Source organism: Thermobia domestica, chromosome 16, assembly GCF_964235325.1.
Source record: "Thermobia domestica chromosome 16, izTheDome1.hap1.1, whole genome shotgun sequence".
NCBI lineage: Eukaryota > Metazoa > Arthropoda > Insecta > Zygentoma > Lepismatidae > Thermobia > Thermobia domestica.
Window position 1 is genome coordinate 103,354,360 of NC_137469.1, and position 21,060 is coordinate 103,375,419.

General features: G+C 35.9%; 1 protein-coding gene across 1 annotated transcript in view; it reads right to left on the reverse strand.

Moving 5' to 3' along the window:
* Nucleotides 1-6,656: 6,656 nt before the first annotated feature.
* LOC145673289 (sorting nexin-7-like) overlaps nucleotides 6,657-21,060 on the reverse strand; it is a 50,442-nt gene continuing 36,038 nt past the window's right edge. Inside the window, exons 8-10 of the mRNA XM_081742860.1 lie at nucleotides 17,309-17,437; nucleotides 14,278-14,412; nucleotides 6,657-9,031 (exon numbers count right to left, since the gene is read on the reverse strand). Of these exons, the coding sequence (XP_081598986.1) occupies nucleotides 8,933-9,031; nucleotides 14,278-14,412; nucleotides 17,309-17,437 (363 nt within the window). The 3' untranslated portion in view covers nucleotides 6,657-8,932. The remainder of the gene's footprint in view (nucleotides 9,032-14,277; nucleotides 14,413-17,308; nucleotides 17,438-21,060) is intronic.

The following is a 21,060-nucleotide window of genomic DNA, read 5'->3' on the forward strand; positions in this document are numbered from 1 at the left end:
CCTTTCGATTATGATGTTAAACTAAGTACTTGATTTCAATTTTACTTACGAAATTAACCATTCAATGTAAGAAATGTAACTAATAGCAATTGTAAGGCTTGAAAAAAATAATCCACTTGCTCAGTGCGGAACTTCACAGGAAAACATTTAGGGAAATAAACTTCCATCGATAGTGATAACGAAGCTTTCAATTGTTCGATTGGAATGAGAAACGGGAATTGTTTAGGAATTTTTATTTATTTCCACTCAAAATGGATACTAGATTATATTGCACTATTCAGATCGAAAATTAATAGTTTCCATTTATGTGAACAAAAGTGTGTGTTTATGGTACGTCCGTTTCAGAAAAATAATTATGTAAGAGTAAGGCTACAAAAAATGAACAGTGAGTAATACGAAGAAACTGAAGCTTGGCGTATTGAAATTAGTGTTGATATTACAGTTGTGAAAAGCGAGATATGAAATTTTATTTTGTAATTGGATGTAGTAGTGTTTGTAGATTGTTTTAAAAATTATTCAATAAAATTCAATAGAGAATATTTTCTTGTAATCATTTCAAAACTATAAGTAGAGCCTCTCTACATTATTTGTAGATAGACACAATATAGGATAAATCAAAGAAAACTGGTACAAATCACGTTCTGATAGACTCTTAAAAGAAGTACAATACCGGTACTTGGTATTATTTTTCCAAGTATTGTGCACGCATGATGAAGTGAAGATTTTAGTACCATGGTTCCTTCTACCTTATACATGAGCGTTGGCTGGTCAGTCCAAGGCCTTTTGTTTTAACAGCATGTGTATCTGAAGTTCATATGCAAAGAAGCAAATTTGTTTCAATGATGCTATCGGTCCTGTAACAAATTTATAGTTAGTATCTACTCAAGAATTCCGCAATATTTATTTTTTGAAGGGAGAGGAGAGGGTTAAGGACCTAAGGAAGACACTAAAATATAAGTTGCAAAGAAACTTTTTTTTTTTTTTTTTTTAACTAAACTACAGTAACCTAATTTGTTTTATACGAGGAAGTACTGAAAAGTCTGTAGCTTCAATTCGATGCATTTTCTGTAATCCCTTCTTAAAAAAAGTTGGGTGTCATCCGCATCTGCACTCGCTTCAGTAATGTTGCAAATTTATTATTATTATTATTATTTGGGAATAGGTCGTAGATGAGGCTAGGTCAGGTGAATAGGGTGGGTGATTCAAGGTTTCAAACCCTAATGTAGCTGATTTTACACTGCAACATTGCTTTAGTGAGAGGATGCATTATCATGAAGGTAGACAACTTTCCAAAACGGTTTTTCTTCAGCTCTGAGTGCCTATCTAGTAATGATGCAGTAAGCCTCAGTCATGACTGTACCTTATAGATAATCAACAAAGATTACCCATTCTGATTCCAGAATTCACTAGCAAAAACCTTTGAACTGGACTTCTGCACCTGAAGCTTCTTTGGCCTCAGGAAACCACTGCGATGATACTATTTTGTCTCTGGCTCATACAAATAAATCCATATTTCATCCTACGTGACTAAACATGCAACAAAATTAGTGGCATCCTGTTCAAAATGTCTCTGGGAGCGAAGCACCCTTGCATGCTTCTGCCACTTAGCGGAAAGTTTTCTCATCTCAAGATTATAAAGCATGACACCAACGCGTTCACAGGAGATACCTAAATCCTCTGCTATCTTTGTAGTAGAAAAGCGTTGGTCTGAGAGAGTCATTTCATGCACCTTTTCAATTTTTTCGGACACGTTCACTACGGAGGGTTTCCCAGGGCCAGGTTCATCTTTAGCGTCAAAATGTCTTAAATTTGACAACCCAGTTCTTAACAGTGGCATAGCACAGGAGACATAGACCCTCGCTGTTTGTAGCATGTCATCACAGGTGATCTTTACAGACTCCCCAAGAGAGAGAGGAACTTTGCTGCTCTAGTTTCAACGTCATTGAACTCCACTTACTGATCCGTCATATTCATTCCTTACCTGCAACAAAAATAGGTCTATGATTTTTGGGTCACAACCATATAGAAATATGTAGCTTTCAAGCAAAACAAAATTTATTCAAATCGGACAATGGGAAGGGAGCAGAGCTAAAGACTTCCCAGCACTCTCTCATATTAAATTTGTTTTCACAAATAATGGAACGCAAATATTCTTATATACCTTTCTCTATTTATTAATACTTTACACGTACCATTATCTTTCATATCAATAAATTGAAATCAAACGCTGTTCACCAATATCATAAACTGATTTTTTGTGACAGTTAAATAATGCCCTATGCTATTTTATGTTTTCAACGTCCTCTAAGCCACCACGAGAGAACCACGTAACATGCCGAAACGGAGATAGGACGAAACTGTTTATTGGATGTCGTCCACCCGATACCAATAGACTGACTGCCATCCAATCACCGTGGAGTATCAAGAAAGGAAATACCGAATGTAATCGAAGCGCCTACCAAGTAGTGTAATTCAATTTCTCCAGGCAAAAGGGCATAATATAGCCGCACGTCATTGTCGAATAAGTAAAGATTACGGCGAGAATTCATATGATAGTTGTGTGCACGACGACAAGTGTGGTCAAGAGTGGAGGTGGCGACAGACGACCTTGCTCAACGACAAAATCACGTGGTTCATGAAGGATATAATTACGATTTCTAAACTGTTTCCTAAAATTTCAAGATCAGCGATTGGAGCAATCGAATTACATCATATAATTTAAACTTGGCGGGAGCTTCAAGTGCATTCCATACGTTTTAAAGCTCGCTACTTTACGATTGAACAGCAAAGTGTTATCGGGAAGGAAAAGATGTCCATTAAACAACTGAGTTTTATTCCTGCTTCGTCATCTCACGGGGATCTTCCTGGAGGCCTAGCGGAGGTTCAAAAGAAAATAGCCTCATAACATGAAGTCACATAAGTGTACATTGCAATAAAAATAATAATCCAATGATTAAGAATGATGATCTAGTTACTTAAGTAACTCTCTTCATCGCAGTACCTTAAAAAGATGGCAATTAGAAGTTTTAGGTGAGCCTCTATTCCCTTCTGTCAACCTTTTAAAATTCAAAATCCAATTGAGCGTAGAAAAGCTTCTCTCGAATGAAGCAGATGATTAACTGTTTGATTCAAAGTGTGCGCTGAACTATGAAAACTTATTGTTGCCTTTTTGTCACAAAGTTGTATTTTTAAGTCCTTAAAATTTGGAACTTCAATATAGGTGTGTTGTCAGGCTTTTCACTGTTGTTGGAAGTAAAACTTACTGGGCCTTATGCAGAGTCGTTTTGACGTATGATTAGCGTCAATACTAAAGGCATGACTACTGCAGGAAACATGTTAGTTGAACTCTTTAGTATGACACTAGTCACGTGTCAATGTCTGCATAAGGCCCAATGAATTTAATTCTTGGTTACAATAATCAGACTAACAACTAAATCGGCATTTACTTTTCTGAGAATTATGCCTTATTTTTCATTTATGCTTTTTAAAAGTAATTTTATCTGAACCCTTAAATAACCAAAATCTTGTTCGAGACAGCAACCGTGGGTCTTATGCAGAGTCGTTCTGACGCGTGATTAGTACTATACTAAAAAGTTCGACTAATGTTTCCTGCAGTAGTCAGACCTTTAGTATGACGCTAATCATACATCAGAACGAGTCTGCATAAGGCCCCATATGTCTAAAATAATGTGTTTTTGGGTTGCTCTAGTGACAATGATTATACATAATCAAGAATGACCATAGAGGAAGCGAATGTAAAAAGAAAAGTTGGTCTCTCTCATGGTTCCATTCCCCCGATTCTATCTAACGGTTTGATGAGCACATCAGTACAACGTTTATGTCGAAGCAGTTAACTGTGGATCAGATAGAATGACTGGAGATACCCTTGAGAAAACTATGCAAGACCCGAACTTTCTCATAAAAGTAGTCAGTGGTGACAAATCCTTTTGGTGTACGTCTCGTGAAATACAAACGTGAATTCCATCAGTTCGTTCTATTTGGAAGGACAGTTAATGATTAACTCTACATCGAGGTTTTGCAAGGCTTGCCAGTTCGAAGGGAACTGCAAGCAGCAAGGATGGTGGTTCAAGTCATTCACCACGTGTGTAGCGTCGGATAAAAGTATTTCTGAAAGAGGACGTGTTTCGAACTACGGAAACCAACAGATCAAATGACGCAACTCTCAAACTCCGAAAGATTCCAAAAGTCTTCCACCGAAGCTTTCAACGATGACAGAATTGATGGCACAACTAGGTATGTGTGCAAAGGTCTTACTTTGAAGATGATCAGGTACGTGTTGCCATGTCGTAACATTACAATGCTTATATACAATTCTGGGAAGTTCTTAACCATATGTGTTTTCAATGCTACATAAAGGAAAGATTCTGGTTAGTAAATCAGAATTATATAAAAGGTGTGTCAACTCGCGTCATAAGATTAAAAAGCCTACCGTGAAACATGTATACATTATTTTATACAACCAATACTGCCAACAGATAGTATATACATTAGATTATTATTCGACATAGTCCCCATATCGGTTAAGGCACTTATCACATCGTGGGAGGAGTTTGAAGATTCTCGCCTGGTAAAAATCCTGTCCTTGCGTGTTTAGCTACGTTGTCACGAACTGTTTCACCTCCTCGTCACAAGCGAAGGGACGGTCTCCGAAGTGAAGGAACAGGTGAAAGTCGCATGGAGCGAGGTCCGACCTGTAAGGACGAGGGGTCTGTATCCTCCACGAAAGCTGTGTTCAAAACTGTTGATGCCGTGCTGGGTCAGCAACTGAGTTCCTCGCCGGTGACGTTTTCTCTGCCAGTGCAAACTTTCGACACCATTCTGCGACATGCTGACGAGATATTAAATTTCTCCGTAAACCTCTACCAGTTACCGATGAATTTCAGTCGCGGTTACATGTTTCGCCCACAGAAATCGAATATCGAATAACTGAGTGGGCTTCTGTGCAAGACGAGTTTTTCAAACGAGTCACCATTTGTGTTTACCTACAACTAGCGCCATATTTGGCGGGTGGCTGAAACTTTGCACAATTGCCAACTACATGCATTGAAATTACCGTACACTCCTCATTCCTCTATAACAGACGAAACTACAGAAATATCGGCCTTGTAACCTTAGTTTCCGATCCTCCCTCGTACATTTTTGAGAAGAGATCGCTGTGTGTACAATGTATGAACATATATCATCACCACAGAAGATTGACGTGTTGAGTGACACGGTATTACTCCCCAAAAATGTGCATAATCATCGATGAATATTGAAGGCACTATATAGCTTCGCGCTCCTAAGCTTTTTCGGTATGCAATCCTGAACCACTTTATCTTTAATCGGACAAAATCTAATTCGATTTTTGTCGTTACAGTATTTCTTCACTCATCCATAGTTCCTAGAAAGCACTAAAACCGTAAAGAAGCTGGCAACATTTTTATTATTTCCAATCAAAATAATACAAATTCATTCAAAAAATACACCCAGCGAACACGAAATAAATATATATACACAAAAAATAAAAGTACAACAGAAGAATCAACAAGTGAAAATATATATATATAACAAAATTTGTAACACTGCTTTGTACACATTAATGCTGGAATGTATAGACTCAAGTACTTAACATACAATTGTACACCTGAGATTATCACAAAGGAATGTTCTTGCTTAGCCTGAAAAAATTAAATTTTAAGTATAACAATAAAGGAGTTTTAACATAATTTATTTATTTATGTGATCTTTATAAATATAATATCGTGTTTACTTCCTTCGCTGGAAACACCTCCATACATATATATCCGATAGTTACGGCCACTTCTGTAACGAAGCAATAGATTAAGGAATGTTGCTTAGAGATTTTACTATCATTTACCATTAAAATATTTATAAATGCATCACAAAATACTTAATGTATCTTAGATTCTAATATTACATATTGTATTATACCATGTTTAACTTGCGTTAGACTTCCATAGTCTGTATTCAAGAGGGAACATTATTAAGACCTTCGATTTAACATGGGTCATGATACATTGTATATCTTGGATCGGCAAAATTAAACAAACAAACAAACAAAAAAAAGTAAAAGACGAATACGTTAATGTAGCTATACGACAGAATCTTTATGGGATTATTCAAGTTGTAACTTCTTATATTACGAATCGAAAATTCCTTAAGGAAATCGATTATTAATATCCAAACAACTTTAATGCCCCTATCGGTACAGCTTAGGGCGACAATACGTCCCGTCAGTAGAAGGAAAAAGCAGTACTTGTTGCGTCTTATGCAAGTGCAAAAAGTAACACACCAATCCAGTACCTTTACTCCTTGTAAAGGTATTAATGATAAAGAGGCAAGAATTGAATTGAAATTTCCTATATTAAACATGATCTCTTAGTACTGCTCGAATGGCAGCAGAGATTTTAGCAGTTGCTTGTTTGTTTTTGAACTAATTTACGCACGGACTTGTTTCTCATATCTCATGATTATTAAAAAGCAGGAACCTGTTCCGTTTGCAGCTGAAAATTTTATGGTCACCCTAGTACTGCTGCATTAATGTATCTGTATTTAAATTAAAGCATTGTGCCATAAAAAAGCTGGGGCCTGCCCCCAAGTTTTTTGCAGCGAACATAAACTAATATTTTCAATTATCTTGAAATATTTAGTATAATTAATATTTATTTTGCAAGAAGTTTCATGTTATCGATTCTTAAACATGAAATGAAAGTGTGTACCATGATAAGCTTCTTTTATAAACATGAGATGGGGGAGGGAGTCGCAGTGTATGTTAGAAACTGCATTTTGTCGAGTTTTAAACGTTTTTTTAATTTCTTAGAACAAGTTTCAAGTAGTTATTTTATTGTTTTCTGGTTATGTAGCACAGTATTTGTTGTTTTTAAAACCTTTTAGAAGTCGGCACTATCAACAACGTTGTAACAAAAGGAAGACCACATCATCTAAAAATTTAATTTATTGCTTATAGGCAATGCGGTGTTATTTCGAAATTATACCACCAGTAGCTTATACCGAAAACGACACAATGCTAATCGTTGTCCGACTTACTTCTTACTATAAAAATAATACTGGAAATTCTAGTCCGACCTATAAGTAAAAAGTAGAAATCTTTGTTGCTGTTTTTTTTTCCTTCTTGAAATCATCTTATTTAGGCCCCCAGTTTTTTCCCTTTAGAACCGCCACTGTTTATAAACCCGAGATATATAATGAAAATTATTCATGGTCCATGTTAATCGAAGTTCTTAATCCATACTAGCTGTATCCACTCCTGCTTCCTCTTAATTTCAGGATTCTAGTTCTGACAAAGCAAACTTGGATGTAGATAAAACTTCCGTGTCTTTAATATGGTGTTTGTTAGCTTTCAAAATGTTTTTGATAGCGAATATGTTTCTTTACCTTGATTCCGTCTCGCGCCTGATCACTGTAACTGGAGTTTTGCCAAAATTTCTCTCTTCAGTCTTAAGTAGGCGAATGGTGGTATAGTATCTTTGTTAATATAGGTCCTGGCAAACTTCTCCATCTACTTCATTGCACTGTTTCTAATATAAAGTTGCTGTATTAGTGCTTTATTAAAGCTGTATTAGTGCTCCTTCGTGGTCGAATGTACTTTTAGTGGTCTTGAGTTCGATTCCCAGAGGGGGACAGGTCCTCCCCTCGAATACAAACCCGAGTAATAATTCGGATCCGACTTAAATCAGTAGGTCTCATAATGCCTCGGTGTCGAAAAAGGGATGTTAGTCTTCAAATAATAAGTGAAGTAAGCAAGAAGCTGTGTTAACAAGTGCAGATTTTAAGCTACAATACGTTTTTAGTTATGGAGACTTATTCATATTGCTAATTATTCCCTCCTTACCAATTTCTGACCTATACCATCTTCCTTAGACAACGTAACCTGTGACAAAAGTAAAGACGACTACAGGAAGTACGGATTAAACATGGTGTCTCCAAACATAGAGGCACTACAATATTATGAACTTTATCATAGTTTTAGGTAGCTAATACGAATGCAAGCAGAAACAAAATGCAAGAACACTACAATATTAACGTTTCAAGCGACTAGTTCATCTTCTGACTTCCGGGACGAGACTACTAGGAACATTTTTCAAAGTTCCTTTTACCTATTTTTCTCCTCTAATGGGTTCTTTCCCTAAACCAGAAAATTAACTAGTCAGCCAAACTATTTCCACTGCAATGCATTTTTTTTCTGTAATAACACTGTCTAAGCTCTAGTTGATCACAATAGCTACTTGTTTCAACGTTTGGAAAATTATAAACTTTAAGGATACACTTCTTTGTGTGTGTGTGTGTGTTTGTTTAGTTCAAATACTCAGTACAATAACGACTATTTGATTCCAGACTTTCGTTTTAACAGCTGACTGACTTCTATTTTTATTTTCAGCAGAATAAATTAATGTAGAATGTTGATATTTCTTTATAACTACCACAGTGAAACAGTAAAAGACGATATATATATATATCACAATCTCGTGAAATACGGGAACATTTGGCAGAGACTTCATATATCAGTTATGTATATGTAGGCTTGCATATAACCAAATCCTTGATTGTTATTATTATTATTATTTTTTTTTACACATATAAATATTTGCGCACACACACACGTAAATACGGATCTCAAGAAACAAATGTACAATAATCGAATTTAAAATACTGTCACACTACTCTCACGCCAGTTCATAGTAGAATACCACATGAAGAACTCTCTTTGCAAACACTCTTGATCTTGTGTGTCTTACGAACAGGACCCAATGCCTGTTAGTGTGCCTCAACTGCAGCTGCATGGTGGTAGAGTAAAATTGAAGCAATGTTACAAGACAACAGCTACACATAAAGCAGTAAAGCAGGTCATTTTGCACCTGGTTCCATCTGGTTGTTGACTTCCATCAAATCAACTTGGCACTTGAGGAGATGATGGGAACGAAGAAGTATCCCCGTTTAAGTTGCCTTCCTGCATTTCCGGGAGCACTTCTTCCCAAGCACCTAGACACTAAAATATAATCAAATGAAGAAAATGGTATAAATATTTTCAAAACCCTTCATTTTGTAAAAAAATGTAGTTTATTAACTTAACTGGGACTAAAGAAATACGAGAAAGGCGACACGTGACGGGAATAATTTTATACTGAAGAACAACAGATATATCAGAATATCTAAGATTGAAACAGCGGAAAGCCTTTTATCTTATTTTGCATTTCATACGCAATTCTGCACAGACAGGGACAGAGGTCTGAAGAATCTTAACAACGTATACCTGATGAGAATGCAACATACGTATGATGCAAGATATTCCTGACTAGATATTTCCTACAGTACGTATATAAATCAGTCTGAAATTTAATATATAATTTGTTTGGACAACATCGTATACATGGGTTCTTTCGTTTCCTCCCACATCCTTATTAAACCAACTCTTTCATAATCTCTCGTTTTCCCATTAATTATTCATCCCCTTTAGCTACAATATCATAAGCTTAGAATATTAAAGATTTTATTTTGGGGCATCGTGTCTCATGGTACAGCGCTCACCTCTGACGTGAGAACTCCCTGGTTCGATCCCAGATTATGTGAGTTTGAGGTGGACAACTCCATGGTTCATGGGTTTCCTCCCACATTCTCACTAATTCACTTTCATTAATCACCCGATCCTTTAGCCTAGCCTCCAGTATATAACAATGGAATGTAAATATTTTTTTTTTTTTTTAAAAAAGTACATGACCAGTAAACTGAAATAGTGTTAGTGGAAACAATGAAACAATTGTAACCAATAATAATACAGAATAAATTATTAATTTACATACAAGATGATCACGCACAGAAATAACCGCTGAAATATCTATATTGGTTGGATACGTTTTCTCATTCGCAAAGTATCAGAAAATCTAATTATGAAGTGTTTAAGGAAGAAAAACAGAAAAAAACTTAGGTGAGGTGAGCACTAATACCTTGACTGGATTAAATTGATACAAGGTATAATCTACTTGTAGTCTTTTGATTCCTGCAGCGTTGGATTTCCATATTTATTAAGCCACAAAATTAGTTACATAATAGATTTGCAAAATAAAAATTTTTAAAACTTCTTAAGTAAATTTCGATCAAGAAACAGATTAAGCAGCGACGTAACTATTATTTTTGGATAGCTATGACATTGAAGTAAAAAATATACTTGGAAATAAGCACTTAAAACCTACAATACTTCATTAAACGTAGCATCTGCCATTCGAAATGGTATGCATTTTTTGTGTGCATGTGGTTCTTCCGCGAAAATTTGTGAAATTTATCCGATTTTAATTGAAATTGGCGTGTGCTTCCTTTGAAATGAATCAAGGATATGGAGATAAATTTATCATCAACTTGGAAGTTTACGTAGGGAGGGGCAAAAAATGACTATCCAAAAGCAAAGCCATATATTTTCTTTTTCTTTGCAAATGAAGATATCACGCTTCACGGACAACCATATAAAATGTTAGAATTTCAGCTCTGCATGTGAAGAGAATAAATAAATAATCCGGCATTCTTAAGGTCAATCAATTAATGGCGCCATACACTCTGGAGGAACGGATTTTGATAGTCCAACAGTATTACAAATGCAATAACAGCCCGGAAACAGTTCACCGAGCATTCTGTACGCAATATGGGGTGAAACAATGGCCAACTAGGCAAGGTCGACATCATACGCAGGTTGATGTTGCATTTGCGGTACTGTTGGACTATTAAAATCCGTTGCTCCGAAGTGTACGGCACCATCTATTGGTTGACCTTGCGCAGCCGGATTATTTCCTTGGCATGCAGAGCTAACACTTTGTATGGCTCCCCGTGAAGATTGATACATTTACCTGAAAGAGAAAGGAAAAATGACGCTTTACTTTAAGATCGACCTTTTTTAAAAAACAAACTGCATATAGATAATGTAATAAAAAAAAAACAAATTTTCACAATAAACAATGGGATTATATAATAAACTATCAAGCGAAAAATCACAGAAATGTTTAAGTATATAAAGAAGTCAAAATTCAACGTAAGTCTCAATATTGGGAATTTTCTACACATTCATAAGTAGTAGGTTAACCTTGGGAATTGGCCACACTGTTTCTAATGTGGACGATTAATATGATGCTGTTAGTGGTTGTATATACGCTGAAACAACTACAATTTTTTATTAACTTATCCTCCAGAATAATTCAAAACAATTCTCAAGATATACGTAAATACGTACGAGGAAGAACAGAATGAAAACTGCAAAAGTGTCATTAAAAATCTGTTCTGTTTTCTATGCGTTTGGAAATTTGAAGACGGTCCTTGACGTCTTTCCAAGCTGGTAGTAGAAACCGTTATGGTAGATGGGGTTGGAGCTGAGTAACAGCTGATTCAATATGGCGGCACCACTACGCAGTTACACCAAGGAAGAACAGCGTTAAGTTATTCGATTTTTAAGGAGGGAAGGTATGAAACCGGTTGATATTCATTGGAGAATGAAGACGAAGTATGGGGACATCTGTCACAGCGGCAAGTCTACAAGAAATATACAGAAAATACTACTTCGTCCGGCTGATGCTCCGTTCGGCTCACACTTATTGAGTTGTAACAGAGGAGTCCATAGCCATAGCAGATCGGATTATTCAGGAAAGCCGGCGTGTTATCCTGGCTGAAATGACTTCTTTGGTGAATACGAACTTTGGTTCAGTACAGCACATAGTGCATGACGAACTCTGCTACAGAAAGGTGTCTGCAGGTGGATTCCTCGACAGCAGACGTAGAAACTGAAAGATCGTCGGGTTGACATATATCAAGAGCTGCTGAGGTCTTATGAAGAGGAGGGTGGAGATTTTCTAGCTCACATTGTCACTGGGGATGAAAGCTGGGTTCACCATTTTCAACCAGAGATGAAACGGACACGCAAAGAGTGGCGACATTCGTCTTTGCCGAAACAAAAGAAGTTTCGCAGTCAGCCCTCTGCAGGGAAATTCATGTTGTTGACTTTATTCTGGAATAAGAATGGTCCTATTCTAGAACACTATATACGTACCACACGTACCACAGTGACAAGTGCCACCTACACCAACCTTCTCAAGAACAATTTGTAGCCAGCAATAAGCACGAAGCGAAGGGGATTGCTGTGTGCAAGTGTTTTGCTCCAATATGATTCTACTCATGCACCATGAAACCCATCGACGACCTACACTTCAAGTGCTTCCCACAACCGGCATACTAGATTTGGTAGCATCAGATTTCTACATCTTTGGTCTATTAAAGGAGCGCATTGGGGGTAGAAGTTTAAATATGATAAATACGTTCAATCGGTGGTGTCGAGTGGCTACAGCGTCAACCAAAATAATTTTTCTTACGTGATATCGAAGCACTTCCTATCCGATGGCATAAGTGTATTGAATTGGGAGAGGACTACGAAAAAAAACTCCCTGCAGTAAAATAATGCAAAAAAATACTTGTGGTTTTCATTTAATTTTCCCTCGTAGTTTAAGGACAAAAATATGAGTCAAATTATCTGTTTAAGATCTTCATCTAATAAATAAGGTGTACCCATAAAGTAACCGAACTTCTACGAAAACAGCCGACTATGAGAACACTAGAAAGATTTTTGTCTAAGCTTCCTATTAGTGAATGTTTAAAGTGTCTGATGTGGTTTATACCTGAGTAAGCCTGTGAAAAAATGCATGTAGTGTGAAGTTGTCGTACGGGACACATGCATTGAAATATAATAACATTCTAAAGTAAAATTTTGTTACAAGTTAGGTAAATCTTTTACTGAAACATTGGAGGTAGTGAGGTCACTGTGTGGTGATACAACAGTTTCAAATATAGATGCAAAACATTAAGGGTGATTCAATTTCAGAACTTCCTTGAACGTAAGGAATGACGGAAACATGGAACATTTTCGTGCACTGGTGAAAGCTGATAAGACACGTAACCATGCACTAACTGTCAACCATGCTCCAGATTATAAATAAATAAATAAATAAATAAAAACGTTTAGGTTAATTTTAACGAAGGACCTCAAAATGTGGAAAGTGTGTGCTTGTTTTGCAAAATACCTCGGATCTGTTGCAGAACGGCAACAATCCAACAGGGAAAAGTAATGGATTTGGTGGCTACAACAATTCGGGACAACTTCCTAAAGTGCATCGTGGCAGGCGATGAAGCCTGGCCTTTAATAGTTTCGTACGACTTCACACTACATGAATTTGTTGCACGCTTATCCACATGCAAACTGCATCAAACTGGTTTAAACAGGCATTAATAGGAAGCTTAGACAGTCTTTCAAGTGTTGTTGCACTATGGTAACAATGTTAGGAAAGTTGATTCTTTTTGTAGAAGTTCTTTATTTTATGGGCGCACCTCGTATTTGTATGCTGATGAAAAACTGCAACCCCAAATTATTGTTAAAAAAGAAATAACACATGATCACACACATATATGATTGCGTAATCAAAATGAAAACGTTATCAAGCATTACTATTGTTTATCTAATGAAGTTATGTAAATTGTTAAAGTACGTATTTTCGTTGTTTTCCCCGCAGGTGAACTCAGAAATTCCTGGCGTGCAAAGCTGTGGAACACAGCCTCTGTTGTCGAACCAAGGCTGTGCACCAAACATAGGGATCTTTAGTTCCTAGGCGATAGGTTACATGGTCACCGAATTTCATTCAGATCCGGCCAGTAGTTACTGAGAAACAAAGTACAACATACAACACGAACGAAGCTTGTCCCTGGCTGATCACGGCCACCAAATATAATAATTTTTATTCCCTAGACCATGAGCTATTCGCCTAACAAATTTAGTTCCAATACGGGCAGTAGTTATCGAGAAAAAAAAGTACCAAATACAAGGCGAGCCGAGACCGGCTACCAAATATAGCAATATTTATTCCTTATTCCTTGTGACGATAGGCTACTTGGCCACCGGTTTTCGTTCAGATGCGATCAGCAGTTACCGAGAAATAAGTCAAATCATACTACATCACCTGAAAGTATGTACAAAATTTAAGATATTTCTAATTTATAGTATGGCAGTAAGATCAATTTCTATTGAGGATGATCTTAATAAGGAGCGACTGGAATAGGCATTAAAAAAAGTGCCCTGGGCATTTAAATACATTGTGTAACTCTTGGTAGTAAGAGTGTTAATATATTTTCCAATTCACAGCCATTTAAGTTAAATTGTCTTTCATGCGCAACAAACTCAAAATCATATTGATTCAAAGACAGGGCATACTTTACCTGTTCATAATATTTGATCTGTTGATTAGCTAGAGTAAGGAACAACTTCTTCAGATCCTTCTTTTTCTCTATATGCCATCGGTCCAAGTCAGCACGAAGGTTCTCATTAGCGCATTCTACCTTGTCTTGATTTTCCTACGTTAACAAGAAAAACAATTCAATGCATTTTTGAATGTATATTATACACAAACGAAAACGTACACCTAATCTTATAAATACTGTCCCAACTTGAAGGTGGCTCTACTTCCGCCCCTCACTGTGTTACAAATTTCAAAGCTTTTTTTACTTCCTCGATGAAAGGTGATCTTTATATATTTTGACCTCCTGACCCAGGATCTGTTCTTAGTTTTGCTATATCTCCCACAGTTTTCGAGAAACAGTAAAGGTTAGTGTATTAAGTAGTATCTCAATATACCTTTGTACATGAATCAATAGAAAATTTTATGGGTAACATGAAGTACAATACAATATTTCATTTTTTAAATTCAATTTATTTTTAAAATTACACTTAGATTAGAGCAAAGTTTTGCATTTTGTAAGGGAAACTAAGAAAAATAGGTACATTACAAAGCAGTCACAAAACAAAAGAAATATTTAATTCTACATTTATTTGTGCTATTGCATTCCTTATTCAAATCAGGTAGTTGGAAATATCTGAACGTTATTGTCATACATTCTAAAACTCTTGTTGCTTTAATGAAACCACTTTGAACAAGAAGCGGACCTATTGTGATCTTGTTTTGTCTCCCTTTTTAAGAACCAACAAAAGTCTGCTAACATTGAAGGTGTCCATTTACCCTTGTACCTCTTCTCAATGGTAGCTGTCTTTGTGGAACCTTTCACCATGTTCATCACCCACATGGTCTAAGTTAGAATGGAAACAATCAATATGACTATTCAGAAAGTGAATCTTTAAAGACATGTTACAACCCATCGTCCGGTAGGCATCGATTAGGTTTTGAACCATTTCTTTAGTGTTTGAATCTTTTTTTCTACCGAGGAAATTTTCAGCAACTACACAGAATGCTTCCCATGCAAACTTCTCAGTGCCTTCCAAGAATTCATAAAATGTCATATCGTGCATAAGTTTTCTGACTTGAGGACCAATGAAGATTCCTTCTTTGAGCTTCATGCTACTAATACCAGGAAATTTCCGTCCAATGTATTCAAAGGCTTCACTGTTTTGATCCATTGCCTTCACAAAATTTTTCATTACCCCAAGTTTAATATGTAAAAGAGGCAAAATAATGTTTTGTGGCTCAACAAGAGGTTGATGTGTCACATTTTTTTCTTCCACTTGATAGTATTCTCTACGAGGCAAGTCTTTTACAAGGTAATCGTATATTGCACGACTGTCCCATTCACATAGATAACAGCAAAATTTTGTATAGCCTGTTTGCATTCCTAGTAACAGAGCAATAACTTTAAAATCTCCACATACTTTCCACGAGTATTTGCTGTACTGCACACAATCAAGAGAATCTTAAGTTTTCCGTAGGATTCTTTCATGCATGTGGAATATCCAATAGGAATGGAAGGTAAATAACAGAAAATATGAAGGACAACTTTTAAGCTTTCCTTCGATGAATCAATGAAAAGACACTATTCCTCTGGCTTATGCTCATATCCTAACACACTGAATAGGCCATCAATGTTGTTACAATAAGAAACACTGTCACTTGTGGAAAAGAATTGTACCAATTCTTTCTCACGATAACGATATATCGAAATTTTCACATCTTTTTTCCAGCAATTATATTGTTGTATCCTAGAGGCAAGTAGTTCTGCTTTCCTTTTCGACAATTCTAAATCCCGTATAAGATCATGTAGTTCACACTGTGTCATTTTATGAATCGCACTTGAATTTGGTGGAATCGCACCTCTTAATAACGGACTAGAATTATTATCAGTTCATACATATTTAGTACAAAATGCTTTCTGCAATTTGAAGTTTGAAGATAAATTTTCCATGGTGTAAAAGCACAAACCCAACGTCACTCCTTCCTGCTCCATCATCATACGTCACAACTCAAGCCAAACAAAATTGTTCAAACTGATTAACTTGAACTTTAAAAAGAGATTTGACTTTGTCTCGTGTAAACAATAGAAGTGTTTTTACTCATAAAAATAAATTCAAGTGTGAAACTGAAACTCAAACATATACTACTCATATATTAAGTAGGTGAAAAAAATAAAAATAGTCGTAATTTCCCTAAACCTCATATACCTACAATAGCTGCTGCCAGGTGTGTTAAAAAAAAAGGTTAAAATGTATTTGTTAGTAATAAAATAAACTTCTAGTATTTAATTCTCTAAATATTAGTTTGTTTGTTACAATTTATTATGTCTACTTTTACGGTTAATGGAAAACGCCCCCATTCTATTAGCTTAATTAATCTTAAACAATAAACTACCATCTGTTGCTTTACCTCAACCTTAATATTTCACGTTACAAATGAAGTAGACAGAAAATTTCAACTTTACACAATGTCTTTGTCAAAAATCTAATACCTGATGTCACAAAGGACAGTTGAAAGCTAAACTAATTAGAATTTCTTCTTTTCTCTGTCAACAAACTGCGTTTTTGTGGGAGTTCCAGAAAACATTCAATGAGTTACTTTTACTTTTAATATATTCAGCATGCGGATTAAGAGATTTTAGCGAGAAAACAGTATGTACTTTAGAAGAAAATTACCACATATGCAATATATTTTGCAGTACATGCTCATTTAAAACACATACACCATCGATTCTTATGTTTCTTTACAGAGGAGGATCTCCCCCTATCTCTCCAGTAATTGGGCCTATTTATACGTTTATAATAAATTTATTTTTTGTACACTGCATACGATTACCGTATGAGCTGCGAGTAATCAATACTTGTATAATCTTTTTATAAAGGACACATCTCATTTATGGAGAAATAATAATGTACGATCGGTAACCATTATTCACAAGTTTCACAGTATCTGTTCTCTTTAATGCAATCTAGAAGATTAATAGTAAAATTTAAAAAATCCTCTACGCTTACCTCTACTTGCTTGACAAGCTCTGGTATCGCTTGATTTAGCTTCTGTATCTTTTCTTCTTTTGCTTCATCAGAAGATTTCCATAAAGAAGAGCCAATGTTGAAGCCACCCTGTTGCTCAGTTGTCTGCAACTGAAACACCAGCAGATCAGTTAGCGCATAACGTTTTCATACCAAGAAGATATAAAATTACGTATGTGAAGTCATATAATATTCATATTTCCTGTACCTTTTATGTATGAGAATCTGATTATGTTAAGCTTAAAAATATATAAAATGTTATATTAAAAAATATGTTATAAGGAACATTTCAGATTCCTCAATTTCTCAGCAGCAAGCATTTCTCAGATAGTTCTCCCTCCTGAAAAACTAAGGGATCTTATCCCTCATACACAATTCAGACGCTCTTTCTTTTCCTTCGCTTAAGGTAGAAGATGATAAGGAAGAAAGCAATACATATAATAAAAAAATGAACGAAAGAATAGGGAGTCTAGAACAAGACGAACAAACAAGAATGACAAAAATAAAAATAGAAGGGAAATTGTGATAGAACAAGCGGAAAAAGAGATACGATTGTGGTAATGGAAAAGACATGCTATGAACAGAAACTAGAAAGATTAAAAGATGATAATATATATAAAAGGAATATAGTGATAAGAAGGAAGAAAAGGAAGTAATGAAAAAGTATTACAGCGAACTGCCAGAAAAATGGATTTGGAAGCTCGTAAATCCAAAGAAAGGATTCCAAAGATGAAAGGTTTCCCCAGGATACACAAGAAGGTAGTTAAACTGAGACCGGTAATGAATTGTAGAGGCAACACTATAGAATTATTTGAGAAAAACTGAAAGAGGGAAGTAATGAGAAGTAGACAAGAAAGCAGAATAGTTGAGAACAATGAAGAAATTATCAAAAAGATAAAATAAAAGAATTGCGAATAAGCAGATGGAAGAAGACAGTCTAGCACAACTAATATTCGGTCGTTTAGAGGAATTGACTGACCACTACCTGGCAGCACCGGTTATAAGAGAGAGATTCTTATTGGAGAAAGCAAATCTTCAACATCTGAAAACGAAATTAATTTAAAGAAATTATAGGAAGATTAGGCGAGAAAGGAATACCAGATTGAAGTATCGAATAGATTTTCGGTTTTAGAAAGTTCGGAATACATTAATGTTGAGAATACTAGGATTAAAATTAGAGATAGCGTTAAAATTTCAGAAAAAAAATAGGGCGCACGGAAATACGTAGGAATAAACCATAGTTCGACCAGGAATGCACTACGCTACTAGAGAAAACAGGCAAAATTGCGTTGGCTACGAAATGCGAAAGACAGAATTGCACAAAACTTCACAAACTTTTAAACACAGAGACGTGACTTCTTGAAAGCTAAAATTATTGAACTTACAGGTAATAGCACACGCAAAAACATTTGGTACATTTGTAAAGGCATCAACGAATTTAAGAAAGGTTATCAAACTCGCGCGTACTTATTTATAATAAAAAAAAAGCAAATAATAATAATAACAATAAAAATGCAGACGGCATCCATTCTCACAGATACGGATAGTATTTTGAATAAATGGAAAGATTTCATTGACAGTTTACTCAACACGTGGCCAAAAAATAATATACGTGGAGAAAGTGAAATGCATATCGCAGAACCATATATTTCAGAATCTAACCCTTTAATTGCTCAAAAGAAATTAAAGAGCCCCAAATTAATTTTAGCTGGAGGCAAAAAGCTAAAGAACGAGGTACACAAATTCATTCTCCTTATCTGGAACAAGGAGGAATTGCCACAAGTGTAAAGAATCAATCATTGTTCCAATTTACAAGAAAGGCGACAAAATTGATTGTAATAATTATCGAGGCATCTTTATTTTGTTAACATCCTATAATAACCTCTTAAACATACTGTTGGTAAGATTGATCTGCACATCTTAGCTAGCATCAACCATATGCAGATGGAATTATTGGAATTTATCAGTGCAGATTTACGCGATTGATTGATTGATTTTGAGTTTAACGTCCCGTTCAGCAGCGAGGCTATATGAGACGTGGACCTACTAATTAACGTGGAATCCGAACCACATGAGCTCCCGCCGGGAATCGAACCCGGGCAGATTTACGCGAAATCGATCAATTATCGACCAGATATTTACCATTCGTCAAATACTCTAAAGAGATGGAAATAAAAGATTCCAGTACTTCAATTATTCATTGATTTCAGAAAGGCCTATGACTGTTTTAGGAAGGAAACATTGTCTACCATTCTTACCGAATTTGGAATACCGAAAAAGCTAGTTAAATTAATTAACATGTGTTTAAATGAATCCCAAAGAAAAGTCTAAATAGGAAAATCCTTGTCCACGTGTTTTCACGCCGAGAATGGTCTAAAACAAGGAGATGCATTGCCTCCATTATTATTCCATTTTATCCTAGAATACGATGTCCAATCAATTTTGTCGCCTTTCTTGTAAATTGGAACAATGATTGATTCTTTCCACTTGTGGCAATTCCTCCTTGTTCCAGATAAGGAAAATCAAAGATAGCAACCAGGGTCTAGAGCTGAACAGCATTCATCAGGTTATGGCTTATGCTGATGATGTAAAGCTCATGGGAGATAATATAAGGACAATAGAAAAAATGTAGAAGTTTTATTAAACGCCTGTAGGGACATGAGCTTAGAAGTAAATGCAGAGAAAACTAAATACATGGAAATTCGCCGTGACCGTAACACTGCAAATTATGGATACGTTAAAGTATCAAATGATATGTTCGGCAAGGTGGGTACTTTTAAATATCTAGGATCAACATTAACAAACCAAAACCATATCTAGAAAAAAAAAAAATAATAATAAATGTCGACTGACAGCAGAAAATCTGCCTTATTATTCAGACAAAATCTCGTGAATCCTGTCGAAGAATTTGAAGCTCAGAATGTATAATACGGTAATTATGCTTGTTGTATTGTACGGTTGCGAAACATAGTCGCTTACTTTGATTTTAACGTCCCTTTCAGCAGCGAGGCTGTATGAGACGGGACCTACTGATTGACGTGTAATCCGAACCACATAAGTTGCCGCCAGGATCGAACCCGAGTCTCCCACACCAAAGGCGCGTACGCTAACCGTTTAGCCACGAAGGAGCTCAGTCGCTTACTTTAAGGGAAGAATGTAGTCTGAAAGTACTTGAAAACAAAATCCTAAGGCGAATATTCGGACTCTAGAGGGACGGGAATGGGGAATGGTGGAAACTTCATAACAAGGAACTGCATGATTTATACCATTTACGTAATACTGTTAGAGTCAGTAAGTCTAGGACGCTCAGGTGGGAAGATCGTTTTTAAATTTTTAACTGGAAAATCAATCGGAAAAAAGACCATTAGGACGATTTAGCTGCAAATGAGAGGACAATATTAAAATGGATCTCGTAGAAATAGGAATACAAAGTAGAAACTGGATCCAGTTGGCTACAGTCAGAAGTCAATGGACAGCTTTTGTGAATACGGATTGAACCTCTAGCAGGGTGTCTACTAAAATTCCAAAATGAAATTTCGTGACTTTTTCGTGACCTTTTCTTTACCAAATCATAAAATTGCCTAACATTTTCAAGAGTGAATTTGTGTGCGAATTAGGCCGAATTTGCATCCATACGATAGAAACGCACTTTGCTTGCGATTTGGTAGCGTCTAAAGTCGATCATAGACATTTTTGGTGGTGAATTTTGACGTTTTATAGAACAAAATTTTCCA